Source organism: Anoplophora glabripennis, unplaced genomic scaffold (genome assembly GCF_000390285.2).
Source record: "Anoplophora glabripennis isolate ALB-LARVAE unplaced genomic scaffold, Agla_2.0 scaffold317, whole genome shotgun sequence".
In the NCBI taxonomy this organism is placed as follows: Eukaryota; Metazoa; Arthropoda; class Insecta; order Coleoptera; family Cerambycidae; genus Anoplophora; species Anoplophora glabripennis.
The window spans coordinates 426,978-449,196 of NW_019416468.1; the positions used below are offsets into that span (position 1 = coordinate 426,978).

General features: G+C 30.5%; 1 protein-coding gene across 4 annotated transcripts; it reads left to right on the forward strand.

The window, feature by feature from the left end:
• The first annotated feature begins 8,702 nt into the window (after positions 1–8,702).
• On the forward strand, positions 8,703–16,569 carry LOC108907002 (protein Malvolio). 4 transcript variants are annotated; one of them, XM_018710461.2, is made up of 12 exons: positions 8,703–9,154; positions 10,674–10,853; positions 10,939–11,128; positions 12,517–12,676; positions 13,500–13,744; positions 13,797–14,005; positions 14,193–14,240; positions 14,293–14,422; positions 14,563–14,815; positions 14,872–15,147; positions 15,240–15,294; positions 16,204–16,569. In XM_018710461.2, the coding sequence occupies exons 2-11, from the start codon at positions 10,674–10,676 to the stop codon at positions 15,253–15,255; spliced, it is 1,707 nt and encodes a 568-aa protein (XP_018565977.1). In that variant the 5' UTR covers positions 8,703–9,154; the 3' UTR covers positions 15,256–15,294; positions 16,204–16,569. The 4 variants fall into 4 exon arrangements, with proteins under 4 accessions (XP_018565977.1, XP_018565976.1, XP_018565979.1 ...); XM_018710460.2 differs by lacking the exon at positions 15,240–15,294 and adding an exon at positions 16,098–16,140; XM_018710463.2 differs by lacking the exon at positions 16,204–16,569 and adding an exon at positions 16,098–16,113.
• The last annotated feature ends 5,650 nt before the right edge of the window (positions 16,570–22,219 follow it).

The following is a 22,219-nucleotide window of genomic DNA, read 5'->3' on the forward strand; positions in this document are numbered from 1 at the left end:
CCCGATCCTATGTACTGAAAATGTTAAGGTTTTTGCATTAAAAACTATGTTTTAATAGTTGTTTTATTTTCAAAGAGCCACTTGAACTGATTTTCCTTGACGTATTTAAAAATATGATAAACAGTATTTTTAAGAGATTAATTTCTTTGGCATGTTATAAATTTTTGGAAAACGAATGAGTATTCTAGTTTTCTATGTATCTTTAGATTGTTTTATATTGTATCCACAAGTAATAGCAAATTTAGACCAACCTTTACATATCATACTGCACACCGTTCTCTTTCTTTTGTTATTTTCATTGACCATTTACGTTTTATGATTTTTTCACTAATTCATAATTTAATTTCAGTATTAAGTTACCTCTAGTGCAATATTACACAACACTTTGCAAATGCTTTGCAAATCTTACGCAAGGTAAGTTCGGTTTTGTTTATTTTTAGCTTAACGCACATTTTTAACTGTGAAATTGTTAGGAATACCTGTCAGAAAAGTTATTGTTTATAAATAAATGCAAAATGCTCGGGGGTTTCTTTTTTCCCGAACGTTTTTCTGGAAAAGGGACTGACTGTCACATTTTGTGTTACAAAAAGATCCGAATACCTTCAAATAGTTCTTGCATTTTCTTTGTAGATTCTGGTGTGGTGAGTTACCAATTCACTCAGACTTAGAAGACTTGAAAGTTAAAAGGAACTACATGTATACTATAGTGACGTAAATTTTATAATAGCTTTGTATATTTTTAGTGTTACTGTACAGTTCTTTTCTTACTAGTTTTATTTCGGTCTAACCCATTTAAAAAATGTATTTGTCAGAAAAAAATTACCTAAATCTCTTTAGCATTTTCAGTAACACGGATAACCTTAGAAATTAAGAGAAGTTTTAGAGAAATCGGCGATAATCATTTAAACTAAAAATTAAAATATATTGTTAGCTGTTTTCGTAGCAAATATGCATTTTGGTAACTATTAAAAGAAAATCGTATTTTTTTTTTTATTTTTTGAGATATTTGATGAGGCAAAATGTTTCATTATTTGTCATTTTTATTACAAGGACTTTAAATTAATTTTGAAGGATTTTTTTGTAAATTCAAGGCTTTATCGTGAAAAATTGTGTACATTATTATTTTTCAAAGTATTGTCCATCTGCCAATCGATCCAATTTTTCGTATTTTCATAAAATTGGAAGCGCTACTTAGCCACACTATGTTCTATGGATCGGAACAAGTAGTAATCCAACTATTTTTTTAACTACATGAGCAACATGTGGTTGAGCGTTGTTATGTTGAATAATTACTTAATCGTGCCTTTGCTGGAATTGTGGCCATTTTTCCTTCAATGCACGGCTCAAACGCATCGATTGTGTTCGGTAACGTTCATTTATGTTGGTTTCATTCGGTTGAAACAACTGATAGTACACAACACCCAGCTTCGAACCATGAATATTCGGCCTTGCCGTCAATGTTGATGCATGACCAGACAACCCCCACAATTTTCTATGTTTAGAATTATCATAATGTATTCATTTTTCATCGTCAGTGATGTAGGCTATTGAATATAGGATTTCAAAAGGAACTATGACGTTCAAGATATTTTATTACATATGAATCGTTGAAATGGTCATTTTAGATGAAAAAACTGCGGAGTGCTATTAAATTAGAGGGTGGAAATTGGAGATAAGTGTTGAAAATGCACCACTTTCAGTTTTTTAATTTTTTAAATAAGCCATTTCGATGGGAAATAATTTTTTGTAAATAATTTTTCCTATAAACTATAGCAAAATTTTGCTTCGTTTTCGTGCTATATTTAAAAAACAGTAAAAGTGCATTTTCACCCCTATCTTCAATTTCAAACCCTCTAATTTAATATCACCCCGCGGTTTTTTCATTTTTAATGACCCTTTGAACAAGTCATGTGATGAAAGTCTTTGAACGTCTTATTTCCTTTCTTTTTTTGCAAAAAATTAGAATTAAAACGTATAAGGGTAAACGCGACGAAAATGGAAAAATTGGCTAAGTTTGAGCAACCATATATCAGTCAATTTTCATCCTAAAATACTTTGCAACCTCTTATTTTGAAGGAAATTTTATCAACTTTTTTTTCTATGAAGCAATGCCTATACCTATCTTTACTCAAAAAAAAAATTGAGGCAAAAAAGTAAAAAAAGCAAAAAATCGAATTTCCTGCTTTTTTTCAAATTGTTTATTAACGATTTTTCGCATAAAATTTTCCTTTTAAATTTTTTAAATAAGCTATTTCGATAGGAAATTAAATTCTCTAAATAATTTTTCCTATGAACTATGACGAAATTTTGCTTCATTTTCGAGCTACAATTAAAAAACTGAAAGGAGTGCATTTTCACCCCTATCTCCAATTTCCACCCTCTAATTTAATAGCACTCCACGGTTTTTTTTATCTAAAATGACCCTTTGAACGATTCAAGCAATAAAATTGTTTGAATGTCATAGTTCCTTCTAACTCTGTTCTTTTTGGATATAATCAATAGCCTAATGATATGATGAAAAAAACCTTTTCTTTTTTGTCTTTGAAGCAATTGTTCACACGTGAAAAATCCCCATTCAACATCTCTCGGCTTCAATTCATATGGCACACAATTTCCTTGGTTTTGAATCGTAACAAGTGTATTTAAACGTTTCCAAACTTTTGTGCAAACAATATTCAATGATTCAGTAAGTTCATCTTGCGTTTAACATGAATCTGGTCAAGGAATGCTTCCAATTCCTCATCTTCTAACTTTTTTTTGGTGACCGTCAACTGTATCATAGTCACCACTTCTAAAATGTTGAAACCAATACTCACGTTTTTATCGATGGAGTATGTTCATCGTAATTTTCCAACAGCACCCGATGACTCAGCAGTACGTTTCTTTTAACTAACCAGGAAAAGTAAAACCTCTGGCAAATGGTGTTTTGGTAGTTCGTAATTTGACATGTTTAGAGCCAAGAAAAAATATGTCGTTTACACTTCGGCAAAATGGTACATAATAAAAACTAAGGTTAATGTCAGAGCTTTGACATGAATATAGTCGATACAGCATAAGTTACGCCATCTATTGTAAATCTCTCAAAATTAATTTACAGACCTAGTAGTACATTATTGTTAAAAATTAAAATATAATAAGAAAATGTGCATCGTATGACATAATTTTTAAAATTTTTCAATTTGATCTGTATCAGCTTTTGATAAAATATAATTATGTATTTCATAGCGTAAAGCGTTGTGTAACAAAAACAAAGATTTTGGCCTAATATCAGAGAAATTAGTGGTAATTTTTTTAGGTCAGAGTATATTATTACCAGTGTGTTTCTATAAATATTGAACTTTTAGACACAATTTACTGTAACTCAAATTTCATTTACATCTTGTATTTCTATCAATCGGAATCAGTCTTAAAAAATTATTAAATATTATCATACATAATTATGGCAACACACTGTATAAGTATAGTTAAAATCTCACTATTTTACGAAATCACAAAATTCTTTTCGTGTATTTTACTCATAGGTTCTAGGTTACAATTCAAATATTAGTAGGGTATTTTGTAAAGTTTTTACATTGTTAATATGAAACTTGAATATTATACAGGGTGATCATAATGCACAATTTGAAAAAAAAAGGGACATAAGCGAAATTATTTCGGAGCACAAATTTATAGATAGAACATTATGGAGAACGTACAAAACGAGAAGATCGGATTAGCTAAATATGTAATGTTATTAAATCAACTATCTGCAAGGTTGTTTAAAGTTTATGGTTCAGTCATGATAATTTTAAGGATAATTCCACTTTTTCTTGATGTAGTCTATCAGGTTTCTCACCTTGAATTTCATCCATCTGAATATTTAATTATTAAAAATAAATTAATAAATATTTATTAAAACGCATGAAGAAATTTATCGTTAATTTTAACTTTTTTAAATATTAATTATAATATTTCCAATAGTTTCAGTTTAAAAATCCTGCCGTAGAAAAGAAAATTGGTATATTTTGTATCCCAACAGAAAATTTTTTTGTTGCGCTTTTTTATATGTTAAATAGTTGTAACCGTAGCGAACGAATGTTTGAATTAAATCCAATAGACTTAATAACACTTCGACATGTCGGCGAATCTGCAAGTATTATCTGAAAGCTGCCATAGAGTAAAATATTTTTTTTAAACTAGAAATACACTCGTAGAGTGAATGTAGTCATGTCAGTACATATTTTCATACAAAATATATCTAGGCACAACCTGTATTCATGTAATACAGTCTTGAAGAGTGCCGAAGCACACAGTCACCCTGTATATAATTTTCGCTTGAGTAATGAAGTAATTATTCGATTTATATAAATGCTATTAAGTTTTAGTGGATATCATTATTTTTTTACGTTGGAGGAAGACACTGCCATTATTTAAGTGCTTTTATCAATTATATATTTATAATTTATATATTTTATCATGAAGGATGTTATACATTTAGTTGCTTTAGGTGTTTCTATACTATCTTCTTTTTGAATGTTTTGTGATATTATTTGCGAGTACATATATAAAAATTTCTATTTTCAAAAACAAATGTATATATATTTTAGAAGAAAACAAATAATGCTAACAGGGTATAATTTGTTTTGGCATCTTTATTAGTGAAAATATAGATGAAACTATATCGTTTATTTCTTTTATGAAATCTTTGTGCTATTTTGTGGAGTATACAGGGAAAATGTAACCAAATTTGTGTGACTGAGGATGTTATTACTGTAAAATCATACTCGAAAATAAAAAAAAAACTTCGAAAATCTCTTCACTCTTGTGTAACGCCTAGAAAAACCTTTAACGAATGTTGTCTATAACAACATATCATTTGGTCCCAAATTTGATAAATGTTTTTACAGCTGGAGTTTTAAAATTTGTTTTCACAGAATAGTCCAATTAAATGGGCCTTTAAATCGCAATTTTGGTCAACTTTTTGATATGTTAGTTTGAGGTATATAATAACAATAAGCGACAGTAATTTTGAAGGGTGAAAAAAAATAAAATAAATGGGTTTTTCAAGATAATTCAAAAGGGGTAAGACCTAGAAAGAAAAGTTTCTCATAAAATTTGTAGAATATAAAATTCTTCATAAAAATGGTCTATTGACTTTTTCTTGTACTATTAAAATTAACAAGAGTTAGGTTAGCTTAAGTTTTAAGGGATGATTTCAGAAATTTACAAATGAATGAATTTTATATATTTTTTTTCAATCTACTCTTAAAAATGTAAACTATCTTTTCAGAGAAAATGATATATTTTTTAATTTTTAATAAAAAACAACAATTTCACAAAGGTAACGTGATTTTTTATTTTTATCGTAAAACAAAATTTCGAAAGCAACTTTTAATTATTTTAAATAATGAATTGAATGTCGTAGAAAAAAATTGTTTTAGTGTTAAAAATTAATGATTAAAAAATTTAAATTGTTATAACTTTTTGATTAAATATTAAAAAACATCTATTTCTCTGAAAAGATAGTTTAAATTTTTGAGTAAACTGAAAAAAAAAAAAAATTAAATTCATTCATTTTTCTGCTTGTTATGATTTTTTTAAATATCTGAAATCATCCCTTAATTTTTAGCCACCCTAATTCTGTTAATTTTAATAGTACGAGAAAAAGTCAATAGATCATTTTTACATTTTTATATAGAATTTTATGCTCTACAAATTTTATAAGAAACTTTTTTTTCTAGCTCTTACCCCTTTTGAATTATCTTGAAAAAACCCTTTATTTTATCTTTTTTCACCCCTGGCCAGAGGTTGAAAAAAAAATTACTGTCAGTTTGTTATTATATAGGGTGTTCCTAAATAAGTATCGCAACGGAACACTGTATATTCCTCTTGTAAAAAGAAACATTCTTTTCCTCTTCCATTTTTCTCTCTGGGCTTTTGTTTTCGAGATACACGGTGTCAAAACTTTCATTTTTTTTTAAATTTTTTGAGTTTTTGTACACGCATTACCACTATTAATAGCTACTTTTTTGCACCCTTCTCGAATTCATTGAACGTGCCAATGGTGGAGATTTTAAGGTATCGTAAGGGTTTCCCCCCCTTAACTTTTACACCACTGGAAAAATTGACATTTGGCAGCAAATTCTGAAGCGCCAATGAATTTTACACAAAAAGAGTTCTCTTGGTTCATTGCTCTAAAGTCAATCGTTTTCAAGAAAAATTACATTTTATGAACAAAAACAAATTTTGCTGTTTTGAAAATCTTTTGTAATTAAAAAGATAGATAGTAATAATTAAGAAGTTTAACGAAATTCAACAACATTTGCCACAAGTAGCTATTAATAGTGGTAATGTGTGTACAAAAGCTCAGTCCTTTAGTTCAAATGGTTCCTAACATATTGGCAAAAATCTGAAAAAAAGTTTTGACACCGTGTATCTCGAAAACGAAAGCCCGGAGAGAAAAATGGAAGAGGAAAACTATGTTTCTCTTTTCAAGAGAAATGTACAGTTTTCCGTTGCGACACTTATTTAGGAACACCCTGTATACCTCAAACTAACTTATATCAAAAATTCAGGCAAAAATTGCGATTTAAAGGCCCGTTTAACTGGACTAAGAAGGAATAGGTACTGCAGAAATGGAATGCAACAATCGTGTCAAGTCAAAAACAGAGACAATTCTACTACTCGTATAACTACTACGTCAAAAATGATGCTTATTAATAAGGTAAAATTCTAATAGTGTAAAACTTATTTTCAGGTCTAGCATGATAAGTGCATTTGAATTCAAAATATTCAATATTAAAAAGTACTTGAAATCTTATAAGTCGTTATTTGGACACTCTATCAGTTAAAATTTGTTGACATCGGTTTTATAAATTTAGATATCATAGTGTCATATTTTTGATCCTATCTTAACACTTTGAAACCATATTTTTTATTTCCAAAATTTTTATGCCAAGTCAAATGGTCATTTCACAACGTGTCATGTCAATTAAAATACACTCTTTGTAATATTGCAAATAAGCAAACTTCAGAGTTCTGATAATTATTTTTAAGTAACAATGTATAATTTCCCTTATTTTAATATTTGTTGTACCGCCGCTGATTCTTTTGGAAAAATGTATTTCATTGGTTGTGACAAAAAAGCCTAACAAAATCTTCAAGCAAAAAATAGCCCAATCAGTGCGTACAACTAAGCCCAAATTAAATTTAGTAGGCGCTGCCCAATTGTTTTTATAAGACGCCGCGGCGGTCGTACTCGTGTTTTCCTTTGAATTTGAACGTAAATGCAGTGTTTTCGATAATTTACAATTACTTTTGTATTTATGAAGTTTTGTGGAAGTGTTTGTGTATGTGATGTGTAAACGATTATGAGATCAATGCCGTAACATTCAAGTATGCTGCCGCAGACGAAAGTGGAGATAGCCGGTTATCGGTAAGTACCTACCTACCTACCTAGCAGAGCTTAATTTACGTTAAATAGGTACACCAAATTGCCTGTGAGGAGGGTAACGCTGATTTCGTTCTAAAGTCTCTAGATATTGACCATTTTCTTTATTTTTTCGCCTGGATTGACGCTTTCTTATTGTTGCGTGTTAGATATCTACATAATCTAATTGTTGGTATAAAAAGACAACTTTTTACATAGCCGCCTAGTCACAACCACAAAACTCAGTGATAATTTATTGCTCAACAAATAAAATTGCGTGTCCCGAAAAAATTTAAAAACAGATTCCCGTCTACTTTTGGTAGCATCAGCAGTGCCTTTCGGCCACTTCCGATTGTTTTTTAATAAACCACGAAGTTAGTAATAAAATTTAATTATTAACCAATGGTTAAGTCTGGTTAATGGTTAACTGGCAATTAGCAATTATTTAATCTAACCGTCATGTAATACCTTGTAATAACTACTTATCTACCACTTAGTTGGAAAATTTAGAGCTATTTAGACCTATTGCATATAACCGCAGAAAAGGAATCATAATTATAAAGTCCGATTATTCACACAATACCAAAGTTAAATAGGTAATTGCGAATAACACGATTTTTATGGTTGATGGACATTATACTTATATGGGAAAATAATTAAAATTAGCTATTCTTGGTCCGATGTGTGTATATTTATAGAAAATGCGCTTGAGAACAATAACAAATGTACCTAATCTTTGTTTTTATTGGGAAAACAAAGGATTTTAATCATTGCGTTCGAGGTTTTTCCAAATCAGGTGTGTAGCTTAGATATGTGGTGTAGCTTGTGACAATATTTAGGGCGCAAATTTGTTTTAATCAGTTTAATAGTGTCTACGTTAATATTTACCTATTTATCCACATAAAAAAAATCTTAGTCTATTATGGCGTATTTTATATTCTAAAACCGTTTTGGCCTATTCTGATACTTACTTTTGCAGTTTTTTTTTTAATTTTTGCCATGCTGCATATTTTAATTTAATATTTTCATTTAAACGTTAGTATAAACGAATTCTCATCTTTAAAAACTATACAAGTATGGTACGATGTAACGTATAAAATTAGTTATAAGGGGAATTCCCTTACACTTGTGAATTCCTTTTTTTTTAATAGTTGTTAATTTATATTTCGCTCACGTAGAATCGTGCAGATGCATAACACATTATTATATATGATAATATGAAAACTACCAAAATGAATCATTTGACCTACCCTTTGACTAAAATTTTAAATAGGTGTAAAGAAAGGTCCTTGGTCTATTAACGTGCAATAAAACCGCATTGGGAATTGGGGGATAAACCTTCAATGTCTTTAATTGCCTTTATTGTTCCAATACCGCATTTTTATGGAGTGGGGAATGTTTTTCCACACCGTAATTTTAGAAAATAGCGAGAAATTCTTCACTAAACGCACGCTTCACTACGCACCGCTTTAGTACCTTGCCTTCTGCTTTTAACGTTTAACGAACGCACATGTGTTAGTAGTTCCGAGTTCACAGTTCACTGCTGAGCAGAAGTTGACTCAATGCCAGCTGTCATTACACAAACATTTTTTTAATTTTTGTTAACATGCCGTAATTTCACACAGTCAAATTATAGTCAAGTTAAAAATTGTCTGTGCCCGTTAAGGAGTACCTAATTCATTGTGATAAATTTTGTGATTCTGTTTTTAGTTAGGTATGTGCAACTAGGCATTGAAATAAATAAAGGTACGTATATTTATATAATTATCCTCTCCAGTAGTTTTAAATTGAATTAATTATCATTTTAATAGCACTTTTGTGATGTTATTTAAAATGATTATTTTGTCCAGTTCCATTGGTTGTTACACACCAAAGGGTTTTCCCTTTAACCTTTAAACCTTTAATTCCATATACCTAAGAAAATCGGTATTTTTTCGACCGAAATCTAAAAGGATTTTTATTTCAATAAGATAAAGATTACACATATAAAGATAAGTCGTATAAACACGAATGGAGCATTTTTTTTTATTGTCGTAGCTAATCAATTTTAGTGTATTAATACCTCTCCAGATAAAATATTCCGGGGAAAAGAATCCATTGTTAAAGTAATCCTAAATTCTTTATAGAATTATGTGTTTGAGGACGTCTCAAGAATATAAAACATAATTCTGAAGAAATTGTGCATTTTGAATCAATAATTGTTTTTTTTTATTAAAAGGCTTACATAATAGGGTTATTCAGTTATTGTATAACCAATATTAAATTTTATACCGCTTAATTATAATTTACAAGTTTGCTTATTTAACCAACCATTTAACATTCTACAACTCATTTTGTTTTGGTTGCTGCTTTTGCAACATAGGAAAAAAATTCTAAATCTAGTTTTAAGAAATTTTCTTACTATTTGAAGGCTGTATTTAGAATTATAACATCTTTAAATTCTAGCTTTGAATACCTAATCAAAAAACACATTTTACGCATGATATTTTAGTACCTATTTAATGACATTTTTAAATTACTATTGATTTATTCTTGTACATGGTTTGTACTATACTGTTGTAATTTTGTAAATGATGATTATGTGAACAAAAATTCAACTTTTTATTCTTCATTATCTAATTATACCCATTAAACTGTCGAATTTTTATTTTAGATTTAAAATAACATTTTCTTCTGAGAGAAAATTAAAGGAATTGGTAAAATTGTGCTGCTTCTTTTAATTTTTTCTCTAAAAGGGAATGAAACAAGTAAAATCTTTTGAAAAATCTTGAAAGAGGCCGTGATAAGATATATTTTTTACTCTACATATATTTCTATCAATTGGTGCTATTCTAAAACAATCAGGTAAATTGCATTGTAAATAGAATTGTTACAGAACCGGTGATATAGGTTTATATAATTGTTCTTACAAAGTTGTAAAGGTATGATTAGTTTGAAAGTGTAGCAAAGACATTTTTATTAGACCAATTGGAATAATTATACGGACATTCTCGCATATCAAATTGAACCAAATACTTTGTACAAGTCAATTATTAATTTCAAGTATTGGGCAATTAATGCTAATGCTCAGAGATCGATTTCAGTGATATTTGTATAGGTTTTGATTTGATCGAGTACCTACTCATGGTAAGTGGCAAATAAAGTACATTATCTCCTTGCATTATATAAATATTACATAAATGATTTCCGTGCATTAAAGTAAACATCACAAAAGCGTTACTTAAAATGTATGTATAGCCTACCGAAAAAAAAAACATATTTTTAGATGCCTAAAATGTCATATACACCTAGTGACAGTGGTCAAGGTAGCTCGAACCATTCCAATCCTGACTTAAATACGGGCGATGGTCGACCCATTGGCTCGATGCCTAGCGAAACAACATTGCTAAGTCCCGTAAACACATATTTTTCTGATGCAAAAATTAAAATTCCGGAAACATCACATGTAAGTAGAATAAAAACATTAATTTTTTATACTTTTTCAATACTTTGATATAATATTCTGTATTTTCATTTGGGCAATTTTTCAGCAAGGTTTCAGTTTCAAAAAGCTATGGGCTTTTACAGGGCCCGGCTTCCTGATGTCCATAGCCTATTTGGATCCGGGAAATATAGAAAGTGACTTGCAGAGCGGTACTATAGCCGAATATAGGCTGTTATGGGTTCTGTTGAGTGCGACGATTCTGGGCCTTCTTATGCAAAGGCTATCTGCTCGACTTGGTAAGAAATAGATAGTGTCATTAGAAATATACAGGGTGTAACTGTGAATGGGGATCATTTTTATAAGGAGGATACTTTTTACTTTGAGAAACACGTATCATGAGTTTATTTTCTCAAATTCCATTGTGAAAAGTGAATTATTATTTAAAATCTCTTCTGTATTGATTCGTTTTTGTTTTTTTTTTTTCACAATATCAAATTTTACAATGAAGACACACAAACACACCGTTCCGAAAAACTAATACGTCACACAAAAAGACACCTAGCATTCTATTAGGTAGTTCACCTAAACAAATTCATTGTGAGAGGTCATTGACACTAAGATTCACAAACAAAACACAGTGATTAAAAAAAAGTACCTAATTCTTTTTATTATAAATTTGAAATAATATAATTAAAAAGTATATTTTAAATGTATTAGACTAATATTTTTATTTTTTTTTGTTGTATACAATGTTGCAGGTCGTACAAAAACAATCTGTTTTCAGAAAATTATTTTCCATTGCAGTTTCACTCTGCTATTCTATTAGTTTCATACAGTTAGTCTAAAAAGTTAACAACAAGCAACGCTGTTAAGCAAGTTCATGCAATCGTGTTCTGTGATGGTGTAGACAAGAGTTTAACTGCAATTTAAAAAATATAACTTGACTACATTTTCAGATATTCTGTGTTACACATATTATTACCCTTAGAAAAAATTGTGCCCCCACTTAATGTTACGCTGTGTATAAGAACTCGTGAAATAAATATTGTCAAAATATTTGTGTTTAAGAATCTTTAACACAAAACAATATTTTTAATTTATGCAATGAAAATACCCTTTTTAATTTTTAAAGTAAATATTCTAATTCAGAGAAATAGTTTTCCGTTTCTGTTCAGTTTAATTAAGGTAAGTGTTTGAGTGTGGTTAAAAACAAAAAACCATTGCACTTTCCTGGTGACATTGTTGGTATTTTTTTTATTAAATCAATATGTACTAATAAAGGATGACTAATATTTACTTGGCTTGCTTGGAAGATTAACAAGAATTGTAAACATTATCAGGCTGGAAATGTGATAAACAAAACCTCAAAAGGGGGATTTTTGATAAGATTGTATGCATTTAAGGAAGTTTAATCATGCTTCATGTTTAATGCGTTACTCACAAATCCTATTATCTAAATGAAATTTATTTTACACATTTTAGTTCAAATAGAAAATAATTTCTAACATTATCTTTGAGATTGGACATTTGAAAAATCAAAAATTAAATGAATAAATAAAATCCATTTACTTACTAAAAAAAAAAATATTTGTCCAATCAAGTACACTATCATTTGAAAAACCTGGAGATATGAATCCAACAAAAAAAAAAGACCTTAGTTTTAATTTTTTTTTTCGTATTATAGGTGTTGTAACTGGGTTGCATTTAGCAGAAATGTGTTACAGGCAATACAGAAAAGTTCCACGTCTACTTTTGTGGATCATGATAGAAGTAGCTATTATAGGGAGCGATATGCAGGAAGTTATCGGGACAGCTATAGCTATATACCTTCTATCTAACAGAGTGTAAGGATATCTTCCTTTTTCCCAATGAAAATTTATTATTTTGACAGTTTTCAACGATTGCACTTTTATTCATATTTTAAAGTAAAATTCTGGGTGTCCGAAAATGAATGGACCGATTTAGATCAATTTTCCCTAATACAACTTTGTTTCCCTATAAAGTTCAGACTGTCCACTAATTTTTTAAATAACTTACATTTTGCTTTATTTTAAACGTCGCCATTTAAGAACTTTGAGAGCGTTTCGGGGTTGCTGAATATGAACGTAGGGTTAATTAATAATTATTACTTGGATATTGGTTAGGATATGTAGCTCGCAGAGTAGTTCTTCCACAATATCATCAGATAAATGTAAAGGTATATGTACCTTTTTTTCAGTAAATAAAGCGGTGTTTTAAAAAACACCTGCGTTTTCCTAAAATTATTACCAACAAAGTTATGGCGAAAATAAAAAGGCCCTAAATTTTTTTTAGTGCTCATTTTAATTTAGGTAAAAAATAAATTTATTCATTTTACTACCTCAAAAAATTATCTGTACCAAGATTTATAGAAACATTCTGAAAAGTAAAGTAAAAAGTTGTCTTAAAAAATTAATTAAAAATTCAAATTTGACCTAAATCAAAGAAATTTCCCCTAAAGTGTGGCCCATATATCCCTGAACACTCCGTGTGTATTAAATTATATATTGACCTTTTTCAAAATTAATAACAATAAGAACTGAAAGTTCAAAATAATAATTTAAGCATATTGGAAGAAACGCAGACACCTTTTAGAACAGTCCGTCTTACATTTTAAAATAGTTTCTAATTTGCGTCCTCCCTTTTTAGAATACCAATTTGGGGTGGAGTATTAATAACGATTATCGACACCTTCACTTTCCTATTTCTTGACAAATACGGTCTTCGAAAACTAGAAACCTTCTTCGGTTTACTCATCACCATCATGGGTGTCACCTTCGGTTTCGAATACGCCACCTCAAAACCCAACGCCGTAGGCGTACTAGAAGGAATGTTCATACCCTGGTGCAAAAATTGCGATTCGAGGGCTCTTCTGCAAGCCGTGGGAATTGTCGGTAGGTCCGAACGACTTATACCGATACGAATTTCTCATTGATTTCGTTGTAGGTGCTGTTATAATGCCTCATAACCTGTATCTGCATTCGGCTTTGGTAAAGTCGAGGGATATCGATAGAACAAAGAAGGAAAAAGTTAGCGATGCCAACATGTATTTCTTTGTGGAGGCAGCTATAGCCCTTTTAGTCAGTTTTGTGATAAATGTTTTCGTGGTAGCTGTTTTTGCCCATGGGCTATTCCAAACGACAAATCAGGAAGTGGTAAGTAGAAAAAATCGTATAGATCACAACAGAATGAAATATATCTAAATGTTAATATCGAACTTGCGGCAGATATTGCTTGCGGATGTGATTCAGTGCTGGATGAGATCTGTAGTCGTCAGAGTAGTTGTTTCCCATACTAGGATTAGTTAAAAACTATTGGTTTAATGTTATCTGTTTATTTTAGCATGATTTGTGCCTCAAACATCCTTCTCTCAATGCCTCAATTTTTCCGGTAAGTTGAGTAAATCACCATTTTCTTGTTGCACTAATAAATGCAATTTTAGGAAAATAACAAGTATGTCGATGCCGATTTGTACAAAGGAGGAATTTTCTTGGGATGCACTTATGGTTTGGCAGCTATGTACATTTGGGCAGTTGGTATATTGGCCGCTGGACAAAGTTCCACAATGACAGGTTCGTTCTTTGTGTGACGTACTTATTATTTTTCTTCTTTTTGTTTATTAAGTCTTATCATAGATTTAATGTTGTCGTTTTATGATTATTAGAGAAATTATACAATAACTCCGTTTAACTGTGAAATTACTATATTTTAGGTACTTACGCTGGTCAGTTCGCTATGGAAGGCTTCCTAAACCTGCAGTGGGCCCGATGGAAGAGAGTTTTATTCACCAGGACAATAGCTATTATTCCCACTTTCTTTCTAGCTTTCTTCAGCCACCTCGAAGACCTGACCAACATGAACGATATCCTGAACGCCATAATGAGCCTGCAGTTACCGTTTGCTACTATACCGACGATCGCCTTCACCAGCAACCCGCAGATAATGGGCGAATTCGTAAACGGATTGTAAGGAAGGTGGATGCTTTAAAAAAATTAATTATTAACCTCACTTTTCCTTGCAGGGGGAACAAGGTAGCGTCTATACTTCTAAGTATAGTCGTGATAGCGATAAATACCTATTTCGTCGTCAATACAGTAAACGAGTTGGAATTGCATTGGTTTCCGCTTCTCGTGGTGATACTAGTCGGTATCTTGTACTTACTTTTCTGCGCGTACTTGGTCGTTCACATGGCCATCTCGATGGGTAACACTCGATTGTTGAGATACGGGTTCGTCAATAAGTACGTGATGGGCCCGATCGATTCGGCTTTGGACATAAGTCCTATTAGTTACGCAAGGTGAGTTTTTTAATCGACCTCTCATTTTTTCCGGCTTCTGTCCTCACGTCTCTACTTTGCTTATCTTTTTTTATGTGGCTTTATGTTTTCAGTGACGAGTCTGCCTGATACTGAGGTATCAGAATTACCGTTTCGTCAAAAGTATGTGTAAGTGATACGGTTTGCGTTAAAAAATTGTTATGCCGCAGTGGTGTCTCTCGTGAAGATTTCTATTAAGATCTGAATTTAAAAAGTTGGCTGCTCGGCGCCACTGCTTGTATAACAAAGTAATGTGTGTAGCACGAGTTTTCGTTGTATTTAGCAAGAGGTTGTAGAGTGAGCTTTGTTCTAATATAGTATTTGCTGTGAAAGTTTCGTTGCAATAATAATATGCGTCATTTTTGGTACTTGACTGTACAGGATGTAACTTTGAATTGGGGTCATATCTATATGACCTATGAAACTGAATTTCCTCGCTTTTGAACAAGAGGCATTGTAAATTACAAATTTCTTTATACCAAAAAGTTATTTGAGTTTCAAACTAAGTCCATTTTATACAAATTCTGCATTAAAATGGGGGGAAACTCTGTTATTTGTGCATTAATTGATATTTAGACATACTGTGTAATAAAATCTATAAAAAATGTATTGCCTATTTGCTATAGGGCCCTCTTAAATATTAATTTTTTATGAAAGTTTCATAAAACAGCAAAATGTAAAATAGTGCGCACTTAAAACCCAGTTCGGGAGCTGCACAGTAACGGCGTAGACAAAAGTTTAAGTGCAGTTTAAAAACGAACTATAAGTCGACTGTGTATTTGACTTAAAAAAAAATTATTACAGATTGACAGACTGACCACACTTAAAGTTACACCTTGTATATTACGTTATGCTTCAGGCCAAGTTTTGTACCACCGCAATCGCTGCATTTACATACTAATGTACTAACTTTATTTCTTCTTTCCTAACAGTTTAACACCTAACAGCGGAAATTTTACTTACACCTTCGTCTCAGTAAGTAGTTGCGGTTTACTGAATTTTGTTATTAATAATTTTTTTCTTTTTTTTTCATTGTAGTAGGTCCCAGTCTGAGTGGACCCTAGGAAACTCGTCAGCTATAGAGGTAGCCAAATTTTGATATGAAAACGCTAATAATAAATTTTTATGATTTTGTGCCTTAATATATTTTAATAGGAGTGTCAAGTGTGTAATATTTTATCTTTGAATGATGACTATGTGTACTTTCATCTATTTGTTTTCTTTTTATATATTCTATTGTGAAATTTTAATTGATGAAAAGAGTGATTCTAAATACACGAAAGAAATATCAGTGATTATTATGAATTGGTATGAATGATATAATGTAAATGTTACAAAATTTACCAGGAAAGGAAACATTTTGAAATTTATTAATTACTGGGCGTGATTTTATTGTTGGAAAGTCTTGGGAATGATAATACAAGAGGCGTCTCATCTCGTGGGTCATGAAAAAAGTAAAGCGTCATTGTTTTTTATCAACATATAAGTCAAAAATTTGTAATTTTTCATTCTACGTGTTATTGTAAAAAAAACTATTAACCTTAGCAAAAAATGTTCAACAGACGATTTGATCTAGAGAAACTCATCTTTAAAATGATTATAAGTTAAAATTGCTTATAAACAAAAAATTTATTGTAAAATTAAACGGAAAAAGTGCTATTTCTTTAATTGTTAATAACTTTTTAAATAATTAATAAAATCTTACCAAACTTTCCCAAAATGTGAGTTTTTATATCCTTAAGAGGTGTGCAAAAGATGGGCTCGGCTCGATCGGTCAAATAGTTTTTGCAAAATTCCATTTATCCCATTTTTACAAAAAAGGCCCATTTTCAAATGACTATTCCGGAGGCAGGGTTATGACTAAAATATTCTTTTTGGGCTCATTTTCTTCGAAGGGACGCCAAGTATCCTCTAGTTAAAAAAAAATAAAATTTTGTTTCAAATTTAGTTGTAAAAAAATTGCTAACTCCGGACCTATTGGTCGTAGAAACTTTTTTTTTTTTCAATTTGTAGGTTGTTTACGAGCTTTCGAATGGTGTATATAACTTCTTTCAAAAGTTAAAAACCGCGGAGTTATTTTATTTGTTTATTAGGGAATAAAGTGCCTTTTATTTGTTAACAATTATATAAAACTAAATTTGAAAAAAAAATTCAAATTCCCTTCGAAGAAAATGANTGGCGTCATTGTTTTTTATCAACAAATAGGTCAAAAATTTGTCATTTTTCGTTCTACGTGTTATTGTAAAAAAAAACTATTAACCTTAGCAAAAAATGTTCAACAGACGATTTGATCTAGAGAAACTCGTCTTTAAAATGACTTTATAAGTTAAAATTGCTTATAAACAAAAAATTTATTGTAAAATTAAACGGAAAAAGTGCTTTTTCTTTAATTGTTAATAACTTTTTAAATAATTAATAAAATCTTACCAAACTTTCCCAAAATGTTAGTTTTTATATCCTTAAGAGGTTTGCAAAAGATGGGCTCGGCTCGATCGGTCAAATAGTTTTTGTAAAATTCCATTTATTTATCCCAATTTTGCAAAAAAGGCCCATTTTCAAATGACTATTCCGGAGGTAGGGTTATGACTAAAATATTCTTTTTGGGCTCATTTTCTTCGAAGGGACACCAAGTATCCTCTAGTTAAAAAAAAATTAAAATTTTGTTTCAAATTTAGTTGTAAAAAAATTGCTAACTCCAGACCTATTGGTCGTAGAAACTTTTTTTTTCAATTTGTAGGTTGTTTACGAGCTTTCGAATGGTGTATATAACTTCTTTCAAAAGTTAAAAACCGCCAAGTTATTTTATTTGTTTATTAGGGAAAAAAGTGCCTTTTATTTGTTAACAATTATATAAAACTAAATTTGAAAAAAAAATTCAAATTCCCTTCGAAGAAAATGAGCCCAATAAAAATGTTTTAGTTATGACCCTTCCCCCGGAATAGTCATTTGAAAATAGGCCTTTTTTGCAAAAATGGGATAAGTAAATGGAATTTTGCAAAAACTATTTGACCGATCGAGCCCATCTTTTGCATATCTCTTAAGGATATAAAAACTCACATTTTGGGAAAGTTTGGTAAGATTTTATTAATTATTTAGAAAATTTAAAGAAAAAGCACTTTTTCGTTTAATTTTGCAATAAATTTTTTATTTATAAGGCAATTTTAACGTATAAAGTCCCATTTTAAAAATAAGTTTATCTAGATCAAATCGTCTGTTGAACATTTTTTGCTAAGATTAATAGTTTTTTTACAATAACACGTAGAATGAAAAATGACGAATTTTTTACCTATTTGTTGATAAAAAAAAATGACGCTATACTTTTTTCATGACCCATGAGATGAGCCGCCTCTTGTATTTTCATTCCCAAGACTTTCCAACAATAAAATCACGCCCAGTAATTTTCACGATTTCTCGATGATTTTTCACCTTTCTTTCTTGGTCTATTGGTGTTGTTTCGCGGATAAACGATTTTATTTATTTTTTGTATTTTTGAAAAATCAGTTACCAGATGATTACTATGCTAGTCTTATCAGACCGTTTTTACTATAAAACAAATATGAATGAAAGATTAAATTACCGATAATGCTAGTTTTTCAATAACACTTATGTAAAAATAAGTGTCTATCACCTCGAAAGGTAATTCAAATCCAAGTCTATAATTTGACCTTTGTTTTTATTTAATTTTAAGGCTTTTACAATATGTGAAGATATTAATTGAAGACTTAATTGGATATTCCCATTTATTATTGATTATTTTTGAAGTTCTGTCTTCTTATATCTACAATAAAGTTTTTTTAGTTGCTGGTAGCTTCCATATAATGTATGTAAACACATTATTAATTCTAGGTTAAGAAGGTTTCATTTTGGACCTAGTTGTTGATTGTATATTTATCCAAATTTGTTGTTGTTTGTGATATGCTGTGTATATATTTTAACAAAAAATTTATATTTTTGATTGATTACAGGATCGGATAAGTGACATAAATAAAGTATTTTAGTAGCGAAAATTGATTTTGATTTGGCTTATTTGCAGGTTTCTCTGGCAGTTTCAATGGTTACATAATTAGTGAATTCATTGCCATGTCGTCAGTTTAGAACTCTTGATGTTTTTCAACATACACTCATTAAGTTTTAAGACCTATTTTATTGTGGCGAAGTGTGGCGCTATTTATGAGCAGTCATCGGAACTACGTAGAGACCAATATACATACATCTACCACAAACTTGTAACAGTTTGCGTAAAGCATTTTTGATAGTTGTCAAACACACATTGAACAGCGTACAGCAATCAATTTTTGTTTTAAAGTTGGTAAAACAGCCACGGAAACGTGTTATAAATGGTAAGGAGCGTGTATTACATTCCGAATGTGTTCCTGTGGTTTGGGATGTTTTGTGATGTCCGAGACAGTGTGCATGATGACGAGAGGACGGGGTGATCCTGCACAATCCGAACAAACGAAAACATCGAAGCTGTGCGCTCTGCGTTGTGATCTGTTCGTTGATCAATCATACACAGTCTACCAACATTCTTATGGTTGAGGGACAGTCAGATTTCAGCACAGAGCGCACAGTTTTCATTCATTTGGTTTGTTTGGGGACGTGGACGCACATCCCGATCTCTCGTCGTTGTGCACACTGTTTTGGCCATCACAAAACCTCCCAAACCACAAGAACATAGTCGCACATGAAACACACTCCTCACCGTACGCTGTTTGTAGCTGTTGATTTGTTTCCATGGCTGTTTTACCGGCTTTAAAACAGAACTTGGTCGCTGTACGCTGTTCAATGTATGTTTCCACGACAACTTTCACAGAAAACGTTATAACTTCGTGGTAGATACACGTATCCTAATGAAATTTTGTTTGGTCACTCGGAAGACTTTCCATTCCGTAGTTCTAGTGATTGCCCATAGATAAGGCCATGCACTTCACCAAAATAAAATCAGTCTTGAAACTTAATAGCCAGACTGTGTATACCTCTCTTGAAACTGAGTTTCAAAATTTCTTCAGAAAAGAGGTTGATATGTCTGTTAAAACGTCTAAGGTGACGATGTGGAGGTTGTATAACAAAGATTTTAATTTATGTCATTTCTATTTCTTATTTTAATTGGTGGAAGTTGTTTAATATCAATTACAGATTGTTGAATAATTTTTCTGTGTATAAATCTAAAATAATGAATTGCTGCTTGTTATAAATTTTATGAAATATTACATAATGTTTTGGGGTGCTACATATTTTCTTTGTATTTTCTCAATTAGATATGTAAATTGCATATTTTCGTAGATTCCGGACTCAGTTGCGCACTGTAGTATGATTAATAAGTCCAGACATCCCGATCGTCTTTTAGTAGTGCTGGCAACTGAAATCGGTTTTTTGGATAGTCGGTTAACTGGTTTCGGATAATTCGGATTTTTATGAAATCCGAAAACAGGTTATTCGGTTATTCGATTCTTCAGATATCCGAAAACCGGTTATTCGGTTATTCCAATCTTCAAATATCCGATTATTCAAATAACCGATTATTCGATGATCTACTTCCTTTTTTTTATTTTAAACATCGATTTGTCTGATTGCAATTGACTTCCAGATTTTTGTAAAGACAATTTCTCCGGGTCTGTCTTTGCAAAGCACCGATTTTCAGATATCCGGTTTTGGCGATTCAAGTAACGGGTTATTCGAATAACCGGTTTTATCTGAAATCGGTTTCTACAGAACCCGGTTAACCAGTTTAACTTTTTTCCGGTTTTTGCCAGCACTATCTTTTAGATACAAATTTTTGTCTAATGAACAGAAATTTAAATCGGAACTGACTATTTGTTTCTTAAATTTCAATCCTCTCAACTCAATCCAACACCTTTCAAAGTAGATGGAAACCTTTGAGATAAATGTAATCAAGTATTGGTACAAGTTGTTTAAGATTTTCCTCAGTTTAACAAAAGTATTGGAGAAATAAATACATATTTTTTAATGCTGTCTAGTGGTATCAGTAAAAAGAATATGATTGTCTAAGTAACATGTGGTAGGTCTGGTATCTGAAATATTACAAGTAGTTTGATAAACTTTTAGAATCGTGGTTAAATAAAGGAAATATATTAAATACATGCATACAGTAAATACATTTATTTAATACAATTTTTATGTTTATTTAAATTTTTTTTTTTTCAATTTGAAAATTGGAAATATTTCTTTAGTGTTTATTTCTTCCTGAAATATCCAAGTGGTTAATTTCAGAATGCTTTTTCCTGGAGTATATCTATGTAATATTGTGTATAGTTTTTCCAAATACAAAAATAGCAATTTCCTTTTATTATATTGGCAGTTAATTTTGTGATGTAAAATAGAATTAATTTCTTCATGTCTTGTATGATTATAAACAATTATTTCTCACAACAGAATGTTATCACAAGAGGAATAATACAAATAATTAAGGGCATACTCTTTTAGAAATAAGTTTTATGGGGATAAATAACTAGCCTTGAGCAAGTTTACCATATTAAAAAGGAGTATATTCTTTTCGTTTTGTGGATGAGTGGGAAAGGTTTTTAAATTTCTCAAAGAAATCGTTTCTTTGCATTTTTACATGCAAATTAGATATAATTACTACTGTACTTTGTTTCAGATAACATTGAAAACTATAGTATATTTTCAGTTGATTTTTTCATAATTACTACATATTTTCATGATTTTAATTACATAGCTACATATAAATTTTAAATTTTCAGAGTACGAACCCCAGAATTGAGAAAAATGTATAAACTTGGGATGGAAAAGTTGAACGAATAAATAAATAGTTGGAAAAAAGAATGTAGATACATTTTATTAAAATAAATAAAGTCAAAGCTGAAAAACTTTGCTTACAAGTCATTTGAATTTTGATTAAAAAAGGGATAAATATTTTGAGATTCTAAAATTAAAAATATACAGGGTGTCTAGTTACTAATCGGCCGAGATTGCTAATGCAGATCTTCATTATAAAGTACAATTTGATGTAAATACAAAAAAATCAGTGGCACAAAAATTTCAATTTCGGAGCGCTTTTATAAAAAAAATAAAT

Excerpts from the sequence above, each read along its gene's own strand:
- LOC108907002 (XM_018710459.2), top strand. The coding sequence starts at position 10,674 with ATGCCTAAAATGTCATATACACCTAGTGACAGTGGTCAAGGTAGCTCG. Across the intron at positions 10,854-10,938 it reads AAATTCCGGAAACATCACAT|CAAGGTTTCAGTTTCAAAAA; the intron begins GTAAGTAGAATA and ends GCAATTTTTCAG. Across the intron at positions 14,241-14,292 it reads TCAATGCCTCAATTTTTCCG|GAAAATAACAAGTATGTCGA; the intron begins GTAAGTTGAGTA and ends ATGCAATTTTAG.